The 24,497-nt window shown below is 44.9% G+C and overlaps 1 protein-coding gene and 1 pseudogene across 1 annotated transcript; both read left to right on the top strand.

Annotated features, from left to right (window-relative positions):
- The first annotated feature begins 1,800 nt into the window (after nt 1-1,800).
- Nucleotides 1,801-16,320, top strand: LOC115104097 (116 kDa U5 small nuclear ribonucleoprotein component). Its single transcript, XM_029625311.2, has 26 exons — nt 1,801-1,931; nt 2,484-2,596; nt 2,733-2,895; nt 3,011-3,089; nt 3,199-3,274; nt 3,389-3,454; nt 3,610-3,645; nt 3,745-3,835; nt 4,062-4,144; nt 4,339-4,505; nt 4,763-4,887; nt 5,067-5,130; nt 5,217-5,307; nt 5,711-5,846; nt 6,192-6,319; nt 6,701-6,894; nt 8,166-8,520; nt 8,679-8,761; nt 9,052-9,138; nt 9,499-9,625; nt 10,163-10,250; nt 13,230-13,348; nt 13,736-13,830; nt 14,031-14,184; nt 15,397-15,504; nt 15,626-16,320. Exons 2-26 carry the CDS (start codon nt 2,495-2,497, stop codon nt 15,719-15,721), a joined length of 2,913 nt encoding a protein of 970 aa, XP_029481171.1. The 5' UTR covers nt 1,801-1,931; nt 2,484-2,494; the 3' UTR covers nt 15,722-16,320.
- A 5,764-nt stretch (nt 16,321-22,084) lies between these two features.
- Nucleotides 22,085-24,497, top strand: part of LOC115104096 (gap junction gamma-1 protein-like) — a 49,385-nt pseudogene continuing 46,972 nt past the window's right edge.

The raw sequence follows: 24,497 nt of genomic DNA, 5'->3' as shown, positions 1-24,497 counted from the left end.
AGGATTGTCTGGGAGTGGTCTGAGTGGGGTGGGGAGAACTGAAAACTAGCTGTTATTGGCAGACAAATTTGGAACGCTCTTTAGTTAGGCTACTTCCTAATAGTTGCTGGTTGAAAATGCAATCTACACAGGACCATCTAATCAGGGTTTTGTATGGTTGGCTTTGTTATTGGTCTATTAATTTATTTACTGCCTTGTGATGTCACCAGTTTAAATAAATTAATACATCAATAACAAAGCCACCCATGCAAAACCCTGATTAGCAACTATTAGGAAGTAGCCTAACTGTAGCCACGTTTCCATGCAACCATTGCATGTGGATTAATTACCTGATGTATGAAAAACGTCACGACCAGGCTAATGGAAACATGAAAATGGTATAAATGCTGACAGACAGTTTGTTCGTTCGACATGGTGGAATCTTTCTGTGTCATCAAAATTAATTATGCGGGAAATGGCGGTGGAATGCCTTTATGTGCAAATATTGACATAATAACCATCCTATTGAAGTAAACTTGGAGTCAGGCGATTACATTTTGTGTGGTCCGTCCTCCCAATATAACTCAGGAAAGCTTGCAGTTTATTAGGCTACAGATTGGGCTCCCGAGTGCCGCAGCAGTCTATGGCACTGCATCTCAGTGCTAGAGGTATCACTACAGACCCTGGTTCGATTTCAGCCTGAATCACTTAAGTCCCATAGGGCGGCGCACAATTGGCTCAGCGTTGTCCAAGGGTTGGCCGGGGTATGCCGTAATTATAAATATTAAATTTGTTCTTAACTTACTTGCCTAGTTAAATAAAATAAATATAAAATAAGTTATTTGTGTAAGATTAACTTATCAGGGTGGTGAACGTGCAAGGTGATGAGCTTGATGCTCCTTTCCAATAAACATCAAGGGTCTTATTCTTGTGACATGATAATCGATGCTGGGATGCCGTTTGACAAATACAAATAATATCTATTTTATAATAATAATCTCATAATGTAGGTAGCATACCTGCACTGTATCTGTGAGCTGTTGGCTAGAGTGCATATACCAAAACCACAGTGGACACATTTGCTGTATCACTAAAATGTTTTTGTGACAAAACCATCAGTAGAGTTGAAAATGCGATGGAAACCCATTTAACTTGTATTTTTCATTCGGTACATGTGAATTTAACAGCAAAAGTTATTTTTATGTGCACTATGTCATCAGGCACAGCCTTTTACCTGCAAAAAGTCAGTTTGATGGAAACATTTCGGATTTAAACAGATTTAATGGAAACATTTCTGGTGGGAAAATGCTCATATTGTTTTATGCAGATTTAAAAAATATTTGCATGAAAATCTGTGTCATTGTTTGGAAACCTAGCTACTGATAAAATATATTTTTTACTGATAAAATGTTTTGTTTTTTTACAGTGTTAGTTTCATTAGCTGTTGTACAATAGGATCCAAAATATAAGAAAACATACATTTGAGAGCACTGGGCCTTTATAACATAAACCTACAAATCCATCTAACACAGATATTGCCTTTCAGTACACAAATATCGATTCTGGGTCATCTCGCTTGTTCATGTAAAATATGCGCCTGCACAAAAAAAAAATGTCGTCGAGACTTCGGGCGCATGAATATTTTCTTCCAAATATATTAGTAAATAAAATATCTGTGGACTGTAAATGTTATATTATTTTCCTAAAACAAATCACTATATATATTGTTTTATATATATATTTAATGCATTTGTACTTTTACAATAATATTACAATCAGGCAATGTGAAGACAGTCTACATTTTGCGTCACCTACGCTCGACGTGCGTTTGCATTGAGGGGTCCTACATGTGCATGGTTTGGAAAGCAGGAGAGAAAAACATTGTGATTAGTTAAAATAATTAGGAAAATAGCGATACAAGTTTGAAACTACCGCTCGTTTTGCACATAAAGGTAACTTTAAGTGTTTTTGTGCTGATATATTCTCCAGAACAAGGTATCTACTTTATTGTAGAAAAGCGAAACATCATCCACCACAACGCAGCCTGGACGTTGGTTAGGGATGTCATTCATTCCCTATATAACCGCTATGGCTAACTAGCTAGCGACCCCACCAAAATATAGCTAACTAGCTAAGAGATTATTGTAACTACTAGATATCTGTTTTACAAAGTTGCACATTTTAGGCATTTTTAAAGTGAACCATTGTTTTTGAGGTGTGAGTTTGATGGGTTTATTTTTCATTATTTTCTCAACTTATCCGCCAATGCATGTAGTTTCTAACGTTAGCTAACATTAACGTGTAGTTGTGTGCGTATGTACCTGAAACGTTATACATGAACATCTGAACCAATAACACAGCGAACTAATTGCAGAGTTAAAGTAGACAACGTTCATTGGTTTGTAGCAGGTACTCTTTGCCGAAGGATAAATCATGTGGGTGGGTGTGTGTGATGCAATTTTATTGCGAATCCATTATGTTTTCCTATTATGTGTCCTACCCAGTCCCTTTCACAATGGAGACGGACCTGTATGACGAGTTTGGGAACTACATTGGGCCAGAACTAGACTCTGACGAGGATGATGATCTGGAGGCAGATGACAGAGATGTGGATGAGGTTTGTTTACTGAAATCAACAGACAGCGTAGACGTTAATGCACAATTACCATGCAGTCTAACAAAAAGTAAGTAGGTGTGTTTTATAATGTCTGGTCAATTCATGACATGCTTGTGTCCCTCTCTACTTTGTGAAGGCTGATGAGGATGATGAGGATGAGCCGGCTGATGCTGATGAAGATGTCCCAGGAATGGAGGTAGTTCTGCACGAGGATAAGAAATACTATCCTACAGCAGAGGAAGTGTACGGGCCGGAGGTGGAAACTTTAGTCCAGGAAGAGGACGCACAGCCCCTCACAGGTCAGACACCACACACACACACACACACACACACACACACACTTAAGCACATGGATGCATTAATTCAGATACGATAGTGATAAACTGATTCACATTTTCTCTCTCTCCCCATCAGAACCCATTATCAAGCCTGTAAGGAACAAGCAGTTCACTCTGATGGAACAGGAGCTACCTTCCACTGTTTATGACATGGAGTAAGTCATTGACCGTTCACCAGTTTGACTGTTGTAAACTAGACCTGAGTCTGTCTGTCTATACTCACAAAAGGTCGATGTTTAACCCCACCTCTCCTCCTCTGCGCAGGTTCCTGGCTGACCTAATGGACAGTCCCGAGCTAATCCGTAACGTCACCCTGTGTGGCCACCTGCATCACGGCAAGGTCAAACACTCAGCAATTGACCCGCTTTAGAGCCAGACCTGGCTAGATCATGGATGTTAGTAGCTAGGTTGTTCCCGTTATTGTGATTTTAATGGATTTGTTTCTTGTCTGCAGACATGTTTCGTGGACTGCCTGATTGAACAGACACACCCAGAGATCAGGAAGAGAGACGACATGGATGTGAGTTTACTCTCCAGCTAGACTAAACTGCTCCAAAGTTGCTGCTCTCCTTTCATCCTAATTTGGATAAATCCTCTAACCAGTTGTAATCTGAAATACTCTGTGTATACTGTAAGTGAGCCATTAATTCACTACATTTTCCCGTGGTATTTCAGCTCCGTTACACAGACATCCTCTTCACTGAGCAGGAGGTACGTTGTTATTATATTCAGAACTATGACAAGTTCTTGCAGAATTGTGCCTCTCCTGTGTAAGTGCATTGTGTTGACTCCTATGTGGTGCCTCCACAGCGAGGGGTTGGTATCAAGAGCACCCCCGTCACAATGGTTCTTCCAGACTCCAGAGGCAAATCCTTCCTCTTCAACATCATGGACACACCAGGTATGCAAATGAAAATCAAATCCAATGTTTTTGGTCGCGTACACATTTTCAGCAGATGTTATTGCGGGTGTAGCGAAATGCTTGTGTTCCTAGGAAACGTAGGGGAGATTATTAGAGTAATCAAGGGTAGTTGATTGATATAATTTCCCGCCTCGCGGCGTGTGATGTTAGGTCGGCTGCTTTAGAAAGGCAGAGCGGGACCTCATACCCTTTGTCGTCTCTGCAGGCCACGTCAACTTTTCGGATGAGGTGACCTCAGGCATCCGACTCTCCGACGGCATCGTGCTTTTCATCGACGCAGCAGAAGGAGTGAGTCCTCTTATTTAAATCCCCATTCGCCGCAGTGCATCTCTCTATCTTGTGTCGTCGCACTTCTCTTATCAGACTTTGCTTCTGTTTGGCCTCAAGACGCAGGCTTTTGTGTTTCCACCTCTGAGGCCTGGCCCCAAAAAGTCAAATGTACCATTCCTAACCCAGGCCTCTGCTCCCCTGTGTGTCTTTAGGTGATGTTGAACACCGAGCGTCTGATCAAGCACGCAGTCCAGGAGCGTCTGGCCATCACCATCTGCATCAACAAGGTGGACCGCCTCATCGTGGAGCTCAAGCTGCCCCCTACAGACGCCTACTACAAACTACGCCACATAGTAGACGAGGTCAACGCCATGCTCAGGTACTGACGTGGGGAGGGCCTGGTAACTATGGCTACGGGGCTGACACTGAGGGGTGTGGAGGAAAGGAAATACGACTGATTTCAGATGAGAGTACGACGAGTAGCAAGCAGAGCACAGAGCATTTGTAAAGAAGATTCCATTGCAGAGTGAAACCATGAATGTGAAAACAAAACTACTAGCATTGAGATTAGCCTGTTGTGGTACAGTGTTCCAGTGTGTGTCATTGACAGTGGCTCCACTCTCCCCTTTCCCTCAGCACCTACTCTACAGATGAGAACCTGGTGGTCTCCCCTCTCTTGGGGAACGTCTGTTTCGCCAGCTCTCAGTACTGCGTTTGCTTCACCCTGGGCTCCTTCGCCAAGATCTACTCTGACACCTACGGTGAGACCCCCCCCCTAGTTCCACACAGAGTTCCACACTTTCACTTTCTCCCACACCTCTTTATATGTGTAACTGTAAACACATTTCTGACATGACTAGACCTGGTAGGTTCTCGTTTTAACCCTACGAATAACTGTTAAAAATGACACGGTTGTTAACCCTTCTCTCTGGTGTTGCAGGTGACATCAACTACACAGAGTTTGCCAAGAGGCTGTGGGGAGACATTTACTTCAACCCCAAAACGTAAGTGGTTTTCATTCAGGGTCATTTAGACTTTTTGTCTGGTCTGCAGTGCACTACGATAACCCTGTTTTGCCTTCTCCTCTCAGGCGCAAGTTCACCAAGAAAGCCCCCACCAGTAACTCCCAGCGTAGCTTTGTGGAGTTTGTGCTGGAGCCTCTGTACAAGATCCTATCCCAGGTAAGACCCTTCTAACGCAATCATCTCCTAGAAGACAAAACGTATACGCTACAAAGCACAGATGAGTACTTTGGTGTAGACATGTCTGTTCCCTGAAAAACACACTATTCCCATGAGTCCAAAAAAGAAAAGGTCACTGCATCTCCCATAAAAGACCAGCTGTTTTTTCAGTTCCCGGTGCTCTTATTTAAAGCGAAACACGTCAGCTTATGAAATCAATCGGAGCGCCATCAATTGAATAGTGTCGTTGCGGCCTTTCGTGGGAGATGCCGTCACATTTTCTTGTTTGGACAGCAATGACTTGACCCAGGTGACCACCCCATTCCATAGAAGCCTTTTAAGTAGTGCTAGCACATCCAGAAATGACACTTTCCCTCTTCTCTCTCCCTCTTCTCGCTCCCAGGTGGTGGGTGACTGTGACACGTCTCTGCCTCGGGTGCTAGATGAGCTGGGCATCCACCTGGTCAAAGAGGAGCTGAAGCTCAACATCAGACCTCTACTCAGGCTGGTCTGTAAGCGCTTCTTTGGAGAGTTCACCGGTACGCACGCCATCCGCCGCCCCCGTTTCCTCTAAACCTCCACTGCCTCCTCATATATCGCTCAGTAACTGTATCTCGTGTTTAATCTTATTCACAGGGGTCATTTACAGTTGAGCCATGTTTGCCTTTTAGAGAGGCTTAATTCTGTTGTTAGCATTCTCATTATCGGCTCTTACAGTACGTTTGCGTACAGGATGACTCGCTGTACGTGGTTACCGCGCTAGCCAGTGTATCTGCCCACAGCCTGGGACAATCAGTGGTATAATTGCACACAATGTTAATTTTCTGGTGAATGTGACAAACACGTTCATGTGAAGCCGAGCATGACCTCCCTCCCTCCTGCAGGCTTTGTGGACATGTGCGTGCAGCACATCCCCTCACCACAGGGGGGCGCCAAGAACAAGATAGAGCACAGCTACACTGGAGGACTGGACTCAGACCTGGGGGAGGCCATGGCAGAATGCGACCCTGATGTGAGTGTGATGGAGTGGGGAGAAACACAGGGGCTGTGGGTGAGAAGAGGCTCGAGCGAGACGGATGGTAGTTGTTTTCTAATAGGTGGAATCTGTTTTCAGTGTTAATCAATAGCCTCATTGCAACTGGAATCGCAATTAAGCAAGCAAGCGGGTGATTGGAATTGCCAGGGAGTGAAGAAATAGATCGATCACAAACATTCCAAATGCCCTTCAGAGATCCTCTAGCCAATAATGAAGGGAGAGGCTTGAGATGTAACAAAAAGTTGCACTGTTAGACAAGGTTAACTAAGCTTATCTATTTCCTTTTACCCTCTTTCCTCTCCCTTTATCCCTTCTTTGTTGCTCGTTCTCTTTCCCCTCTTCTCTCCTCCATTCCAGGGTCCTCTGATGTGCCACACCACTAAGATGTACAGTACTGAGGACGGGGTGCAGTTCCACGCGTTTGGCCGGGTGCTGAGCGGTACCATCCAGGCGGGCCAGCCAGTCAAGGTGCTGGGCGAGAACTACACTCTGGAGGACGAGGAGGACTCGCAGGTCTGCACGGTGGGACGTCTCTGGATCAACGTCGCCAGGTAGTGAGAGTCATTGTTAATGTGCCACCTCGCGGACACATCGCTTGGCCTGCGTTCCAAAGGGCACTCTATTCCGTACATGATGTACTAATTTGGACCAGAGCTTTATGGGCCCTGGTCAAAAGTAACAAGCTGACCAGACCGGACACGTCGCGTGCGTGAGCGTTGCAAAATAAATGTAGAAATCCGTGGTATTCAATTATTGCACCCACACTTCTTGCGCTTGCCGACGAGTGTCTGCGTTGCCAAGGGCTAAAATAGAAGTCATTCCTATTTCTGACGCAGATCGCGATGCAAGTCGTGCCTCTCCCATCTCCTCATTGGTTTATAGAAGCAGGTACCCATGTGCCATCTCCTCATTGGTTATACTCACTTGGGTGATTGAAAGACGAACAGTTTTGCCGGTCGTTGTGGCAGTACTATGAAAGTTTAGATGCCATCACCATATAAGTTCTAAGATGAAAAAGCCTGGAAGGAGGAGAGATGACAAGAAACGATTCGGTTGACCGTTTTATGTGTGGATTAATTGTCGGAGTGGAGGACCTTGTGCATTTCAGGTAAAATAACAACTCAATGTTTATATCCCAGGACAAATTAGCTAACAGCAAGCTAGCTAAATAGGACAAATTAGCTAGCAACTGCAAGCTAGCTAAATAGGATAAATTAGCTAGCATGTGCAAGCTAGCTAAATAGGACAAATTAGCTAGCAACTGCAAGCTAGCTAAATAGGATAAATTAGCTAGCATGTGCAAGCTAGCTAGCTAAATTGCCATACATGTTTAATCCTTTTCGACCTGTCCTCAAATTAATGTAATTGGTTCAGAGTTTGTTTTGATATTTTAACCTGCGTGTCGTGATCACGTTTGGTGTGGGGGGGACAAAATAAATGTATACCCGATGGTGCACGCGCGCAGCCAGTTTGGGTTCCGTGTAACGTGCTATTTCGGGAATAGGGCACCATTTGGGGCCAAGCATAAGTGTTCATTATAGCAAGTTGTCAGGTATGTATTCATTAGTCTAACCCATCTTTGTGTTTCTTCCCTAGTCTCTGGTCCTCAGTGTTATTATAGTAATTTGGTGGGTGCTGATAATTGTCCTATTTCACATGTACAAGTGTGTATTATACACATGTGAATTGGAGATGGTGTTTTTTGCCTATACAAACTCCCCGTGAGATGTCATTATATGTGATCTCTGTGTTCAGTATGAGATGTTGTCTGTCATTTACCCCAGCAGTTGTAGGTCAAACCCCTTCACGTTCTAAATCACAGGTACCAGATAGAGGTGAACCGTGTGCCTGCTGGCAACTGGGTTCTCATTGAGGGCTGTGACCAGCCCATCGTCAAGACAGCCACCATCACCGAGCCCAGAGGGAACGAGGAGGCCCAGATCTTCCGGCCGCTCAAGTTCAACACGGCGTCTGTCATCAAGATCGCTGTGGAGCCAGTCAACCCGTCAGAGCTGCCCAAGATGTTGGACGGACTGCGGAAGGTCAATAAGAGCTACCCCTCCCTCACCACCAAGGTGGAGGAATCAGGGGAACATGTTATCCTGGGTACCGGGGAACTCTACCTGGACTGTGTCATGCACGACCTGCGGAAGATGTACTCTGAGATCGACATCAAGGTCAGTTCTCTCACATGTCTCTTCACCCACCTGGAACAACAAACTACGCTTCCTGTATCGGAATTGTAACGTCTTAAACAAAATACCCTTCATGTCTAGTGTTATTCCTTGATTGGTTTTCCAGTACTGAATGTCTCCCTCTCTCCTCTTTCTCCCAGGTGGCTGACCCCGTGGTGACCTTCTGTGAGACGGTAGTGGAGACGTCGTCTCTCAAGTGCTTTGCCGAGACGCCGAACAAGAAGTAAGCATCCACCATAATCTCCCATTGGGTCACCAGTGACCTAGCTTACAGTACACTAATTGACTAGTGTAGACTGTGTGCATCCCAAATGGCACCCTGTTTCCTTCTGTGGTGCACTACTTTTGACTCTGGTTGGAAGTAGTGCACTATATAGGGAATAGGGTGTCCTATGGGGACGCTTTCTGTTTCATGTTGAGGTTAGTGTGACGTGTCCAGACCAGCTGGATGGGTGACTTGAGTGCTGTGGCTGTTTGCCCGTTTGATTGACGGCTGTGCGTTTTGATTGACAGGAATAAGATCACCATGATTGCCGAGCCTCTGGAAAAGGGCCTGGCTGAGGACATAGAGAACGAGGTGGTGCAGATCACATGGAACAGGTACTGGACACACACACAACTGTACACCGCCTATTCATAAAAATAATTCACCTGCTGTATCCTCCTACCTGTCCACGTGTCAGTGTCTCAACCCAAACAGACACCTGTCTTGACAATACCTTGAGGCCTATCCTCCTATCCGCAGCTGTAGCCCAGTGTGTGTGTGTTGTGGAAGTGGGCAGTGTCCGGCCAGCTGTATGCTGCTCATCTGTGAAACCATCTGGGCCTGGCATTGCCCACGTGAGCCACGGTGCCAAGGCAGTGACACACTAACTTGACATCCGATTAAACAAACTCTGTCCCCTCTGTTCTCCCCCCCCCACCCACTAATCCATCCTGTTGTTTAATCCCTGTTTCCAGGAAGAAGCTGGGAGAGTTTTTCCAGACCAAGTATGACTGGGATCTGCTGGCTGCCAGGTCTATCTGGGCCTTTGGGCCCGACACCACCGGGCCTAACATCCTGGTAGATGACACCCTGCCTTCTGAGGTGAGACCAGGGGTTGGGCGTTGGTAAGGCTGGACTAGGGGTGGTGTGGTGTGGAGGGCTGGTGGTCTTGGGGTCATCCTGGGCTGAGGTGGGTTGGGCAGGCTTGGGCTCTGGGGTCAGCCTGCCTGTCTCTAGGCCAAACTGTAAACAGATGGAGTGCGTGTTTGAGTGATTCAGAATGACTGCTCTCTAGCAGACGTGTGAAAATGTATCGATGGATGTGTCAGTGTGTTTGGCCCTCTGACACCGGTGTGATCGTGGTGACATTGACCCATTGAGTGGCACGGACAGCGGTGCCCGGTCATCGGGCACAACCACCTCTGTCTTTTTTTGTTGTTGTGTTATGCCACCTTGAAGTCAAGGAAATATTATGATCAATGAGAACACTCAATCTCTCCATAGTGATCTTTGATTATGACACTGAATCGCACTGTAGGGTGTAATGAAGGCAATTATGTGTCCACTTGTATTCAGCCGTGTGCAGCTTTGCATGAGGGATATGTCTCCAGATAGTTGACGGTGTGTTGTTGTGTGCAGGTGGACAAGGCTCTGCTGGGCTCGGTTAAGGACAGCATCGTCCAGGGCTTCCAATGGGGCACCAGGGAGGGGCCTCTGTGTGACGAACGTAAGTGTCTTACCACTCTTTTTCACTCACTCATTAATCACCTAACAGCTAAACTCAGCAAAAAAAGAAACTTTTTTCAGGACCCTGTTTTTCAAAGATAATTTGTAAAAATCCAAATAACTTCACAGATCTTCATTGTAAAGGGTTTAAACACTGTTTTCAATGCTTGTTCAATGAACGGTAAACAATTAATGAACATGCACCTGTGGAACGGTCGTTAAGACACTAACAGCTTACAGACGGTAGGCAATTAAGGTCACAGTTATGAAAACTTAGGACACTAAAGAGGCCTTTCTACTGACTCTGAAAAACACCAAAAGAAAGATGCCCAGGGTCCCTGTTCATCTGTGTGAATGTGCCTTAGGCATGCTGCAAGGAGGCATGAGGACTGCAGATGTGGCCAGGACAATAAATTGCGATGTCTGTACTGTGAGACGCCTAAGACCGCGCTACAGGGAGACAGAACGGACAGCTGATCGTCCTCGCAGTGGCAGACCACGTGTAACAACACCTGCACAGGATCGGTACATCCGAACATCACACCTGCGGGACCGGTACAGGATGGCAACAACAACTGCCGAGTTACACCAGGAACGCAGAATCCCTCCATCAGTGCTCAGACAGTCCGCAATAGGCTGAGAGAGGCTGGACTGAGGGCTTGTAGGCCTGTTGTAAGGCAGGTCCTCACCAGACATCACCGGCAACAACGTTGCCTATGGGCGCAAACCCACCGTCGCTGGACCAGTCTGGACTGGCAAAAAATGCTCTTCACTGACAAGTCACGGTTTTGTCTCACCAGGGGTGATGGTCGGATTCGCGTTTATCGTCGAAGGAATGAGCGTTACACCGAGGCCTGTACTCTGGAGCGGAATCGATTTGGAGGTGGAGGGTCCATCATGGTCTGGGGCGGTATGTCGGACTGAGCTTGTTGTCATTGCAGGCAATCTCAATGCTGTGCGTTACAGGGAAGACATCCTCCTCCCTCATGTGGTACCCTTCCTGCAGGCTCATCCTGACATGTCCAGCATGACAATCGAGCAGTATGGTTGATTTCCTGAAAGACATGAATGTCAGTGTTCTGCCATGGCCAGCGACGAGCCCGGATCTCAATCCCGTTGAGCACGTTTGGGACCTGTTCGATCGGAGGGTGAGGGCTAGGGCCATAGAAATGTCCGGGAACTTGCAGGTGCTTTGGTGGAAGAGTGGGGTAACATCTCACAGCAAGAACTGGCAAATCTGGTGCAGTCCATGAGGAGGAGATGCACTGCAGTATTTAATGCAACTGGTGGCCACACCAGATACTGACTGTTACTTTTGATTTTGACCCCCCCTTTGTTCCAGGGACACATTATTCAATTTCTGTTAGTCACATGTCTGTAGAACTTTTTCAGTTTGTCTTGTGTTCATACTAGAGGTCGACGGATTAATCGGAATGGCCGATTAATTAGGGCCGATTTCAAGTTTTCATAATAATCGGTAATCAGCATTTTTGGACACCGATTATGGCCGATTACATTGCACTCCACGAGGAGACTGCATGGCAGGCTGACTACCTGTTATGCGAGTGCAGCAAGAAGCCAAGGTAAGGTGCTAGCTAGCATTAAACTTATCTTATAAAAAAACAATCCATTTTAACATAATCACTAGTTAACTACACATGGTTGATGATATTACTAGTTTATCTAGCTTGTCCTGCGTTGCATATAATCGATGCGTTGCCTGTTAATTTATCATTGAATTACAGCCCACCTTGCCAAACGGGTGATTCAAAAAGCGCATTCGCGAAAAAAGCACTGTCGTTGCACCACGTGTACCTAACCATAAACATCAATGCCTTTCTTAAAATCAATACACAAGTATATATTTTTAAACCTGCATATTTAGTTAATATTGCCTGCTATCATGAATTTCTTTTAACTAGGGAAATTGTGACACTTCTATTGCGTTCTGTGCAAGTAGAGTCAGGGTATATGCAGCAGTTTGGGCTGCCTGGCTTGTGAACTGCGTGAAGACCATTTCTTCCTAATAAAGACCGTAATTAATTTGCCAGAATTGTACATAATTATGACATAACATTGAAGGTTGTGCAATGTAACAGCAATATTTAGACTTATGGATGCCACCCGTTAGATAAAATACGGAACGGTTCCGTATTTCACTGAAAGAATAAACATTTTGTTTTCGAAATGATAGTTTCCTGATTTGACCATATTAAATACCTAAGGCTCATATTTCTGTGTGTTATTATGTTATAATTAAGTCTATGATTTGATAGAGCACTCTGACTGAGCAGTGGTAGGCAGCAGCAGGCTCGTAAGCATTCAGTCAAATAGCACTTTCCTACATTTGCCAGCAGCTCTTCGCTGTGCTTCAAGCATTGCACTGTTTGTGACTTCAAGCCTGTCAACTCCCGAGATTAGGCTGGCAATACTAAAGTACCTATTAGAACATCCAATAGTTAAAGGTATATGAAATACAAATGGTATAGAAAGAAATAGTCCTATAATAACTACAACCAACTTCTTACCTGGGAATATTGAAGATGTTAAAAGGAACCACCAGCTTTCATATGTTCTCATGTTCTGAGCAAGGAACTTAAACGTTAGCTTTTTTACATAGCACATATTGCACTTTTACTTTCTTCTCCAACACTTTGTTTTTGCATTATTTAAACCAAATTGAAAATGTTTCATTATTTATTTGAGACTAAATTGATTTTATTGATGTATTATATTAAGTTAAAATAAGTGTTCATTCAGTATTGTTGTAATTGTCATTATTACAAATATATATATAAAAAAATCGGCCGATTTAATCGGTGCCAGCTTTTTTTTGGTCCTCCAATAATCGGTATCGGCGTTGAAAAATCATTATCGGTCGACCTCTAGTTCATACAAATATTTTCACATAGAAAATAAACGCAGTTGACAGTGAGAGGACGTTTCTTATTTTTGCTGAGTTTATATATCCCCTCCCTAGCTATCAGAAACGTGAAGTTTAAGATCCTGGATGCGGTCATAGCGCAGGAGCCTCTACACAGAGGAGGAGGACAGGTCATCCCCACAGCCAGGAGAGTGGTGTACTCTGCCTTCCTCATGGTGAGATCATCCCCCTCTCTCGCTCCCTCCCTCACCTGCTCCTTTCTTCCATATTTCAGTAACTCTCGCTCCCTTTTGTTTCCTATCCTTTTTCTCCTGAGTCTTTCTCCTGAGTTTCATTACCTTGATTGAAGTGCTGATCTCTTCAGACTTTCTCTTTTTTTTTTTATTGACGTGTGATAGCTTCCCTCTTTCAAGGGTTTTCTCCTTTTTTTTGTTGGTTCCTTGCATCCCTCCATCATTGCCCGCCTCTCAACTTCTCTTCTCTCTGACTTTCTCCGCTGTTCTTTCCTCCCCTGTCCTCTATCTTCTCTGGCTCTCCCTCCTGCCATCTTCTGGTTCTCCTAATGGCTGTCCCAATTACTGTCCCTCTCCTGTCCCTCCCAGGCCACCCCCAGGTTGATGGAGCCCTATTACTTTGTCGAGGTCCAGGCCCCAGCTGACTGTGTGTCTGCTGTGTACACAGTACTGGCCAGACGGAGGTGAGCCCCGCAAACCACTAAATAACGATGTCTCCTCTGTACCATCCCAATTACCCCACCCATAACTTCTTGACTGGCGTTTTTAAACCTTCACCTGGAAAGTTGAACGTGGAAATATTGTGCTGATTGCTCAGATGTGGTGTTTTTTGTTATTTTCTTTGTTACAATTCTATCTGCTGTGTTTTTGTGTTGTGGCACAGAGGTCATGTGACCCAGGACGCCCCCATCCCCGGGTCTCCCCTCTACACAATCAAGGCCTTCATCCCGGCCATCGACTCGTTTGGCTTCGAGACTGACCTGAGAACACACACACAGGGACAGGCCTTCTCCCTGTCCGTCTTCCACCACTGGCAGGTAGGATCACACGGACGGACACACGTGTGTGTGTGCACACACACACACACACACACAGACATGTGCCCTCTTTCTTTATGCCTACCAGCTGTGTTAACATACACTTGCACACACGCTCGGACACAATGATGCCAGAGTCACGAACCTCGCGCTCATGCCAGCCACTCTGAGTAAATTGGTTTGGATGCTGACTAGAAGGGTGTTGAGTCAGCAGCTATTGTGTACACTACAGTTGTCTCTCCCTCTTCCCGTGTCGCGTGTCTCTCCCTCTCCTCCTCTTTGGCTGTGTCAGGCAAAATGAATTTGCTCCCTTCGCCCTCATTTTCCCCAGCCTGCTTCTCTCCTCTAGTCTTCCCTCTTCTGTAAACTGAAACGCAGGCTGTTCCTCCTCAGTAGCGTGATCATCACCCCCTCCCAGGGTGTGGTGTGACGCCGTTTAACGGCCCTGCTCCATCTGTTCATTGGGCTGCAGACACTCCATTGATTTTCCTCCCGTTCAATCTTTTCCTCCGCAGGCCTGGGGTATGAGTACAGCACATTCCTCGGATTTGTCCCAGATGGCACCCTACTCCCTATTTAGGCTAGTGCACCCATTGACCAGGGCCCATAGGGCTAAATAGGGAATATGGTGCCATTTGGGATTGTAACGCAGCCCCACACGGAGGAGGGGGAGTGAGGGATTGCAGAGTTGGCGAAACAGCCCCTTGCCTGATTTGGGGCTGAGATTCTCCCCCCCCCCCTCCCTTGCTCTCCCTCCAACAGACATGTAACATTTACACATGAGAACGGGATTGAGGTGTCGGTGAAGATGATAGGTTTAAATAATCATTTTAAAACGGCATTCTACTCAGGACTAGATGTGCTAACGTCGCAGCGATGAAGCGCGCGAGACAGAGTGACGTGACAAGGCGCTGCCGTGTTAGTTTTGGCTGGCTGTAGGTGACAGTAAATCCCCCAACTCAGTGACATAGAGAACGCTGGCTAACTAGTAGAGAATGAATCGCGTATTTGAGTGGTGAAATGTTTTAAGGGCCGTGTTGGTGACTCTATTATAGGAGGCCTCTGCTCAGGTTTCAGTTTCTGTATGTCTAGTTGTCAGTGTGTATCATAATGTGACGCCGTAGACTAGACCTGGAATTTCTCAAACTGAAATTGTCCTTTTCTTTTGAACCCTCGCCTGACCCCTGTTTCTTCTCTCTCCTCTCCCCCCAGATTGTCCCTGGTGACCCCCTGGACAAGAGCATCGTGATAAGGCCGCTGGAGCCCCAGCCTGCCCCTCACCTGGCCAGAGAGTTCATGATCAAGACCCGCCGGCGCAAGGTACGTATACTGCCCACCCCCCTTCACCATGTCTGAGGGACGGTGTGCCTTTGTACTGTTGCCTATTGACCCGGCACATGACGACCATGTGACTGACTTGACTCCCTGGTTTCCATGCCAGGGTCTGAGTGAGGATGTGAGCATCAGCAAGTTCTTCGACGACCCTATGTTGTTGGAGCTGGCCAAGCAGGACGTGGTGCTCAACTACCCCATGTGAGGTGTCGGGAGACGGGGAGACAACAACCGGGGTGCTCCCCTCCTCCACCAGCACCACAAGCAACATCCCCACACCACATCGTATGGGACTCAAAACCCCACTGAGGTGGGTTGGACATTGTCACAGAGGGAAGCAGGGTCTGCCGGTTCATATTGGCGATTTCTGTGGACTTTGTTAACCAGGTGAGGTCACTTACCCTCATCATTAAGTTAATCAATGAAGCACTGATATGGAACCCGACAGACCCTGCAATCTCCTGTTAAGACTTCGCCTACCCGTGCTCTCCTTCTAAGAGGGACTTTTTATTATTATATAACGGCATCTACGGTTGTAGAGGTTGGCGTGATGTGGGATAGCATCGTCTCTGACACCTCTTGTCATCAGCGCAATGGGTAATACTGCTGAGGTGTTTCCTCTCATCAATGTCTTGTGCTTATTTTTTTTTTTTACATGTATAAATTCCCAAATATTTTGTAGATGTAAGATGACTTGAAAGCAGGCTTGTGTGTTTGATGGGTTTTTTAAAATTTTGAAATTGGATGTCTTGCGTCTGGTGTTTGCCTGTTTTGAGTCAAATAATAAATATGCCTGTGAAATTAGTTTTATTTGGATCCATAACCAACTGAGGTAACTTTATTTTCTTCACTTCCTTCCAGGTGTTTAGTTTGGTTCACATTCAGGGTCCTTTTCGGAAGTTACTGTATGTACCTTGTGACATTGGCGTGTTGCACTGTATATATATGGGCGGTGGTGTTCAGCAGAAGTGGGCGTGTACAGTGCGGAGCACCATATTGAAGCACAGGCGTCCGTGTGAATGATTGGCATGTCTGTTTGGGGTGCTGTGTGGGCCGTGACTGATGGACAGGCCTCTGGATGGGGATAGGCAGGCACGGAAGATGCATGTCGGGACCAGGGTCACATGCACCACAAGTGAATGTGAGGAATCACAGAAAGTCTCCTCAACTGTGTTGGAGGTGAAGGTCCAAGGCCACTCCCCGTAAGGACCTTCTTCTCCAGTGGGTTTTGAGAAGGAATCGAGCACAGGTTGAGAAAGGTAGCATGACGGGAGAAAGAAGGTAAAACAAATGGTTGAGAAAGGTAGCATGCCGGGAGAAAGAATGTAAAACAAATGGTTGAGAAAGGTAGCATGACTGGAGAAAGAAGGTAAAACAAATGGTTGAGAAAGGTAGCATGACGGGAGAAAGAAGGTAAAACAAATGGTTGAGAAAAGTAGCATGCCGGGAGAAAGAAGGTAAAACAAATGGTTGAGAAAGGTAGCATGCCGGGAGAAAGAAGGTCAAACAAATGGTTGAGAAAGGTAGCAAACAAATGGTTGAGAAAGGTAGCATGCCGGGAGAAAGAAGGTCAAACAAATGGTTGAGAAAGGTAGCATGACGGGAGAAAGAAGGTCAAACAAATGGTTGAGAAAGGTAGCATGCCGGGAGAAAGAAGGTCAAACAAATGGTTGAGAAAGGTAGCATGACGGGAGAAAGAAGGTAAAACATATGGACAGACTGATGGTTTTATTGCTGACTGCGCCTCTTGGTGCCCTGATGATAAATGTTAAAGTACAGTCGTATGAAAAAAGTTTGGGCACCCCTGACAATTTCCATGATTTCCATTTAGAAATAATTGGGTGTTTGGATCAGCAATTTCATTTTGATCTATCAAATAACTGATGGACACAGTAATATTTCAGTGAAATTGTTTATTGGATTAACAGAAAATGTGCAATATGCATCCAAACCAAATTAGACCGGTGCATAAATTTGGGCACCCCAATAGAAAAATCACATCAATATTTAGTAGAGCCTCCTTTTGCTAAAATCATAGCCTCTGAGTGTCTGGATTCTGGATTAAGGTATTTTGGACCATTCCTCCTTACAAAACATCTCCGGTTTGATGGTTGCCGAGCATGGACAGCCCGCTTCAAATCATCCCACAGATTCTCAATGATATTCAGGCCTGGGGACTGGGATGGCCATTCAAGAACATTGTACTTGTTCCTCTGCATAAATGCCCGGGTAGATTTTGAGCAGTGTTTTGGGTCGTTGTCTTGTTGAAATATCCAGCCCCGGCGTAACTTCAACTTTGTGACTGATTCTTCAAACGTTATTCCCAAGAATCTTCTGATCTTGAGTGGAATCCATGCGACCCTCAACTTTAACAAGATTCCCAGTACCGGCACTGGCCACACAGCCCCACAGCATGATGGAACCCCCACCAAATGTTACTGTGGGTAGCAAGTGTTTTTCTTGGAACGCTGTGTTCTTTTGCCGCCATGCATAACGTCTCTTGTTATGACCAAATAACTCAATCTTTGTTTCATCAGTCCACAGCACCTTATTCCAAAATGAAGCTGGCTTGTCCAAATGTGCGTTTGCATACCTCACGCGACTCTGTTTGTGGCGTGTGTGCAGAAAAGGCTTCTTCCGCATCACTCTCCCATACAGCTTCTCCTTGTGCAAAGTGCGCTGAATTGTTGAACGATGCACAGTGACACCATCTGCAGCAAGATGATGTTGTAGGTCTTTGGAGGTGGTCTGTGGGCTGTTTTTGACCGTTCTCACCATCCTTCGCCTTTGCCTCTCCGATATATAACTTGGCCTGCCACTTCAGGCCTTAACAAGAACTGTGCCTGTGGTCTTCCATTTCCTCACTATGTTCCTCACCGTGGACACTGACAGCTTAAATCTCTGCGATAGCGTTTTGTAGCCTTCCTCTAAACCATAATGTTGAACAGTCTTTGTTTTCAGGTCATTTGAGAGTTGTTTTGAGGCCCCCATGTTGCCACTCTTCAGAGGAGAGTCAAAGAGAACAACAACTTGCAATTGGCCACCTTATTAAATACCTTTTCTCATGATTGGATGCACTTGTCTATGAAGTTCAAGGCTTAATGAGCTCACCAAACCAATTGTGTGTTCCAATTAATCAGTGCTAAGTAGTTACAGGTATTCAAATCAACAGAATGACAAGGGTGCCCACATTTTTGCAGAGCCTATTTTTCACATCTGATTTAATTTCATACAACTTAATATTGCTACACTAGAAATCTTTGTCTGGACAATACCCCCAGTACTCAGCTTTTATTAGAAAATGAATGGCATGCCACTGTGATCATTTTCTGTGACGACAGAGTAAATGATTATGCAGCCTCAGAGGGGTGCCCAAACTTTTTCATACGACCGTATGAAGTCAATGATTCCCAATGCTTTTCCCACTTGTGACCCAACTAAAGTCTGAGTGCACAAGGAATTGGCTCTGAGGTACAACATTTGGCAAAGACTCGTGACATATTTGCATAATGGCTTAAATATGAACCACTCTATGAGTAAGGAAACAGGGCTTGTTTCAGTACACTTGTCTAATAATGGATTATTCCCTTGTTTTGATGACTTGGTGTGTGGTTAACTCTGTCACACCTAGAGAGCTCTGACATCTCAGCTGTATGCCCATCACGATGGGCACAGGGACGCAGGGTGGGGACTGGACCTGGAGGGTTATAAAAAAGGTATTGGGTAGCTTTGACATTTTGACTGAATGTCAATCGTGAGAACTCTATGGGTTTGGTTTTCATTCGCCGAGACATCGGTCCATTGAGATATGGATATTAAGATCTCTTCAGCGTGTATAGTCATGTAAAACACTAAATGTTTCCCGGTCCCACACAATGTTGAATGTTCCGACAGGTTATTAAAAGGCCAATGCAGCCATTTTTTTTTTTTAAATCTTAAGATATCAAATCATTTCTGGGTAACGATTAAGTGATGGTGTTAAATTTAAAATGGTAAAAAAAAACAAATAAGCTAATAGCTTCTTAACGAAGAGAAATTTCTCAAGCAAGAATTTTGTTAGGACTGTCTTGGAGGGGAACATTTTTAACTAGCTGTTATTGGCAGAGAGGTTTTGACCCCTCTTACTAATTGGCCTATTAACTAATTTGCTAATGTCACCTGGTAGGTCAGATTTCCATTCCCACCAAAACAGGCTGAAATTTCAGCAGTTCTTTTCAAACGGCTCTTGCACTAAAAGGGCATTATAATCATTTTCACAATTTCACAGTATTTTTCCAAACTCATAGTGTGGAAATAGATATAAAACACAGGGAAATCAGGTTTTTGACTGCACTGGGCCTTTAAATGCAACGTTTATAAATGTTTTAAGACTTTACTTTTTGTATCTTGCACATGTAGACCGTCCAATGTCATCAGTGTTGTCAGTGTCAAACACGGTATTTACAAGACTCTGTTGCTACATAACCAAGTCCCCTCCCCTCCTTCGATGGCATCTGTTCTGACAGTGTATATGATCAAATCCCTCTTCCACACTGCTGGTATGTACTGTGCAGTGTGTGAATGTGTCTTTTACCCCTCTGCAGTGGTCCTATCTCTCTCCCTACCCCATGGCAGGAACCCATGCTGGCGTGAGTTGTGATCGTACGTGGCCCTGGGCAGCGGAACGGATGGCAGTGGTTCCTGCCAGTCTGAATGCACGTCCCCTGAGCGCTCGCTGCAATCTGTGGACTCTGCTAAGTATAGACGAGAGACACTAGAGACCGCTCTCTGCTACGGCCTGGCTGAGGGCACCCTCCCCAGCAAGGCCTTCCCTCTCTCCTCTCATCCACCCTCATCTCTCTTTTCATCCTCCTTTTCATCTGCTCGATCCCTCCGCTTTTCCTCTCCTCTCGTCTTTCATCTCCTCGGTCTGTCTTCTCCACCTCCTGGTTCTGTCATCTGCCTCTCTCTCTTTCAGTCTCACCTCTCCCTCTCCTCTACATCACAAGCAGTCACATACATTCCTCTCACATCCGCCCCTCAGTAGAATACATAGGTCTACTGTGGTAAGAAATGTAATAATATATATTGTTTACATTAGTTTGTTAGTGCGACCAACCACAGTACCCGTAGACTGAGCAGTGACTGGTGCCTAAATGCTTAATCTATTTCTCCCTTTATCAGCAGATGACTAGAGAGTGGTAGACAGTAGGTGGCTTGATGAGCTGTATGTATACATAGAGGTTATTTCCTAATCCTTTAATGGGGTGAAAGGTTTGTGGCTGCCCTGAACCTCCCCTCCATCCTTCCCTTCCTGAATAGTCGCACATGTTCCAGAGACACACGGGGGCGCCATTGCTGTCTGGCCGGCCGGTCCGTGGCAAGTGGTGGTCCGGCAAGGTCGGAATACTGAACAAACAAAGGGAAAGAAAAAAACGCATGACTGTGTGACTCCCTCACCCCTAGGGCACCTGAAGGACCCAAAACACTGAATCATCATCCTCCGATGACGAGAGATCACAGAATCTGTAGAGGTCATGCCACACTGCAGAACACAGACAGCTAGGCAGGGAGAGTTGGGCTGGGCATGGCTGCACAGACAAAGCGAGACAGAGGAGGTTGAGTACATTGGAACCACATTGAAGAATTAGGCCTCAAACTTAACTAGCCTGGTTTCAATTAGCCATGTGTTCCCTGGCTTGAGGCTTCACACAAAGGCAGGTCAACACCAGACCCCACCTCTCTCAGCACTGAGCAGTTAGTTAGGGAATGGGATGGATGGATGGATGGAGTTGCTTTTTTTGTTCCTTTCCAGTATGGAGCAGGAGTGAAAATGTTAACGTTCTTTCCAGTGAATCAAGAATGGAAGATTTGACTCCATGGGATCATGATATGGAAGGGACTCTTTGGAACTTAATCTTCCCCTTGGTGCGCTGTTGTCTTGGGCCTGGCAGTGGAGACTGTCAATTACACACTGCATTATGGGTCATCCAACAGAGTGAAGTCATCAAAGTCGTATTGGGATCCCAACTTTCCTCTCTCCTCGGGCTCTTGGTGTTGAGCAACTGAACAGAACTAACGAGTGTAAACCTGGCATCAGCCTCTTCTCTGGGCGCCCTCACAGGCAGAGCCCAGACCCAACCAATCCTGTCAAGCCTGTCCTGATTTGACAGGCGCTATCACTATGGAGAGAGGATGAGGGACTGCCACTGGTCACAGCGGGAACCCGGTTCCGTTGTCACTCTCCGTTTCATTGCCCCAAGGTTATGTCAAAAAGGACCTGCATTGTTCTACTGTTGGAACTTTCCGTGTCTCTTCGCGCGCTTCTCAGTGATGGAAGTAGAAAACGTGTCAGCGCAACAGCTCCTTTCATAAGAAACGTAAATCTTAAATCAGGCATTTTTAGGGTAAGTACAGTCAATTCGATTTTTAATTGGCCATTGAGGCAATGTTAACATTCTATGGGTTTATGAGTTAATAGGGAATTAGATGGGGATTAGGTTAATCTAACATAAAAATCGAACAGTTTATTTGGAGAAGAAATAGCCTACAGGTAATGACAATATTGTTCACCTTCTTTTTTTGCACTTCTAATTCTGCAGACACTTCAAGGTAAGGTAACTAAGTTTTACACTATTTAATTTGTTCAATTGAAATGTTCCCTTCCTCAGATATAGCTCATATGTTTAAATAGTTATCTGTTAATGCGAAGGAATTTGCTCCGCAATGTGCGGCGATGTTGTGTATGATGAGTTCCAAAATGTGTCAAATCCAAGATGTGTAAACTGACGGGCACGCGCACTGTGAAAGATGCGCAACATCCCACGGTTCTTTCGCATCATATCGACATCACTGCACTTCTGACAGAAAATCGAGCTGTCACTCTCCGGTGTCGTATCTTCAACCAAAACGTGTCACCTCGAAGTCTAGTCAGCGACTATGCCATGCCAAATGGTAAACAAACGCTCGCCTGCCATAATAAATACGTGAGGAGAAGTCACTGTCGGATTGAGGTGGATTAGACCAGCTGAAATCACTTGCACAAAACATCAACTCTGGTTTTCCGACGATGACCCGATCCATGAAGGAACAATAAGATGAGCGATTCATGGCTTTGTTCGAAATTTAGAATTGCGGCAAGCCAATTCAGCGACAGACATGAACAAAATAACGATTGCTCTCAATAATTTGTCTGGGAAGATGATGCTACTGTTCCACATGCAAAGAAGCCCTTAGACCCGACAATAATAGGCTACCAAAATGACAAGACTGTTCTGGAATGCGCTCATTGTGATTTTGGCATGCTTTTTACGCAGCAGAGAACTTCGCTTTAATCGACGTACTTGTATCACGAGATAATAATAGTTATCCTATAAACATGGACAAAGAATGCACAAGCTTTCTCTGATGTGATGAAATACTCTTCAAGTTCTCTTGAGAATTGGAGCCAACAATATCAACACCGACGTATTCAATTTTGGACTGTGTGTAAAGCCAGAACCGACAACTAATTTCACGGGAACACCGTATCTCCTATATATTAAAGCATCTTCACAGACTCGCATAGCGGTAAGAATTTCTATCCTATTCAATAATGATACTACACTTTATTTGCCTATTCATTGTCTGCACGAGGTTGTGTTCCGTATTGCGTGTTGGTTAGCATTGGGGAACTAATACGCCTTTGCAACAATGGCAAATCGAACGCACATTTTTGCATGGTCTGTTTTTTTCTCATAATTAGTGATCTACATTTTGCGTTACCTGTTTCACGGTTCTGTTGCCTACAGGCATACTGTACCTTAATATCACCAGGAGGGCAACTCTCAGCCGATCAGACCGGCATGCACATGTGATTGGAGAGGCGGATTGCGCGACGTCAATCTATTGTGTGCGTGCAATCCGTTTGCCCATCTCAAATGAATAGTCTCACCGGTTAATTGTATATATGGTTATTTAAAACAATTGTATTGGTTTACAATAAGCGCTTCATTAGCCTATCATTTGTTACAGAATATTGACAGTTGTCATGTTGGGTGATCTTTTTTTTAAATGCATTAATTTAAATGTATATATCCTTTAGGAACTAGTGTTTGGCAACTCCATAGATTCATTAACGATAATGTGCAGTGCGCTCAATGAATGGGATTAGCAAGCGTTCCTTAGCCACAGTCGATGAGTTGGGGACAATAGGCTCTGGAGCGTTAGCTACTATTCATAGTGTTAAGTATTTACTACTGTGTACCTTTGCACGATAAGACAATTACACAAAGGAAATGTAGTTGTCACGATATGCATATCCATTTTTTTATTCGTTTGGAAATGTTGTTGGGCTATTCAGAATATCTTAATTATGTGTTTTTGTCTCGTGCGAATATGGTCATATGAAACATGATTTATCCTTTACTTTGTTATGACGTTAGTATTATATAACAATTCAATTATTATACGTTTTTATCAAAGGAGCAAAAGTGAGTCGTAGACAGTGGAAGAAAGCTATACCCTGAGTTTCAGAAATGGCCCTCCTCCCCATAGCCAGCTGTTCTGTTTCTCTCCAATTCTGTGGGTGTTGCTTTATTAGCCACCTGATTCTCTAATCCATGCAAGTGTTCATTTTGAACAACTTCCTTCTCCCTGGATGTATTTAATGTATCTGTAACTGGTTCAGTCAGAGCCACTCCCATCACTTAATATGGTTAACCCCAGACACTGCCTGAACATTCCATTCTTATGTTACTGTAATTAGTTCCTGTTCCATTATCCTGTGTGCACTTTTTAAATATACACTGAACAAAAATATAAACGCAACACGTCAAGTGTTGGTCCCATGTTTCATGGGCTGAAATAAAAGATCCCAGAAATGTTCCATACGCACAAAAAGCTTATTTCTCTCAAATGTTGTCCAACTGTTAATGAGCACTTCTCCTTTGCCAAGAAGCTGATTAAACAGCATGATCATTACACAGGTGCACCTTGTGCTGGGAACAATTAAAAGGCCACTC

The sequence above is a fragment of the Oncorhynchus nerka genome, linkage group LG21 (genome assembly GCF_034236695.1).
Source record: "Oncorhynchus nerka isolate Pitt River linkage group LG21, Oner_Uvic_2.0, whole genome shotgun sequence".
In the NCBI taxonomy this organism is placed as follows: Eukaryota; Metazoa; Chordata; class Actinopteri; order Salmoniformes; family Salmonidae; genus Oncorhynchus; species Oncorhynchus nerka.
The sequence above is the reverse complement of the archived record's forward strand: the minus strand, read 5'-3'. Positions and strand labels throughout refer to the sequence as shown.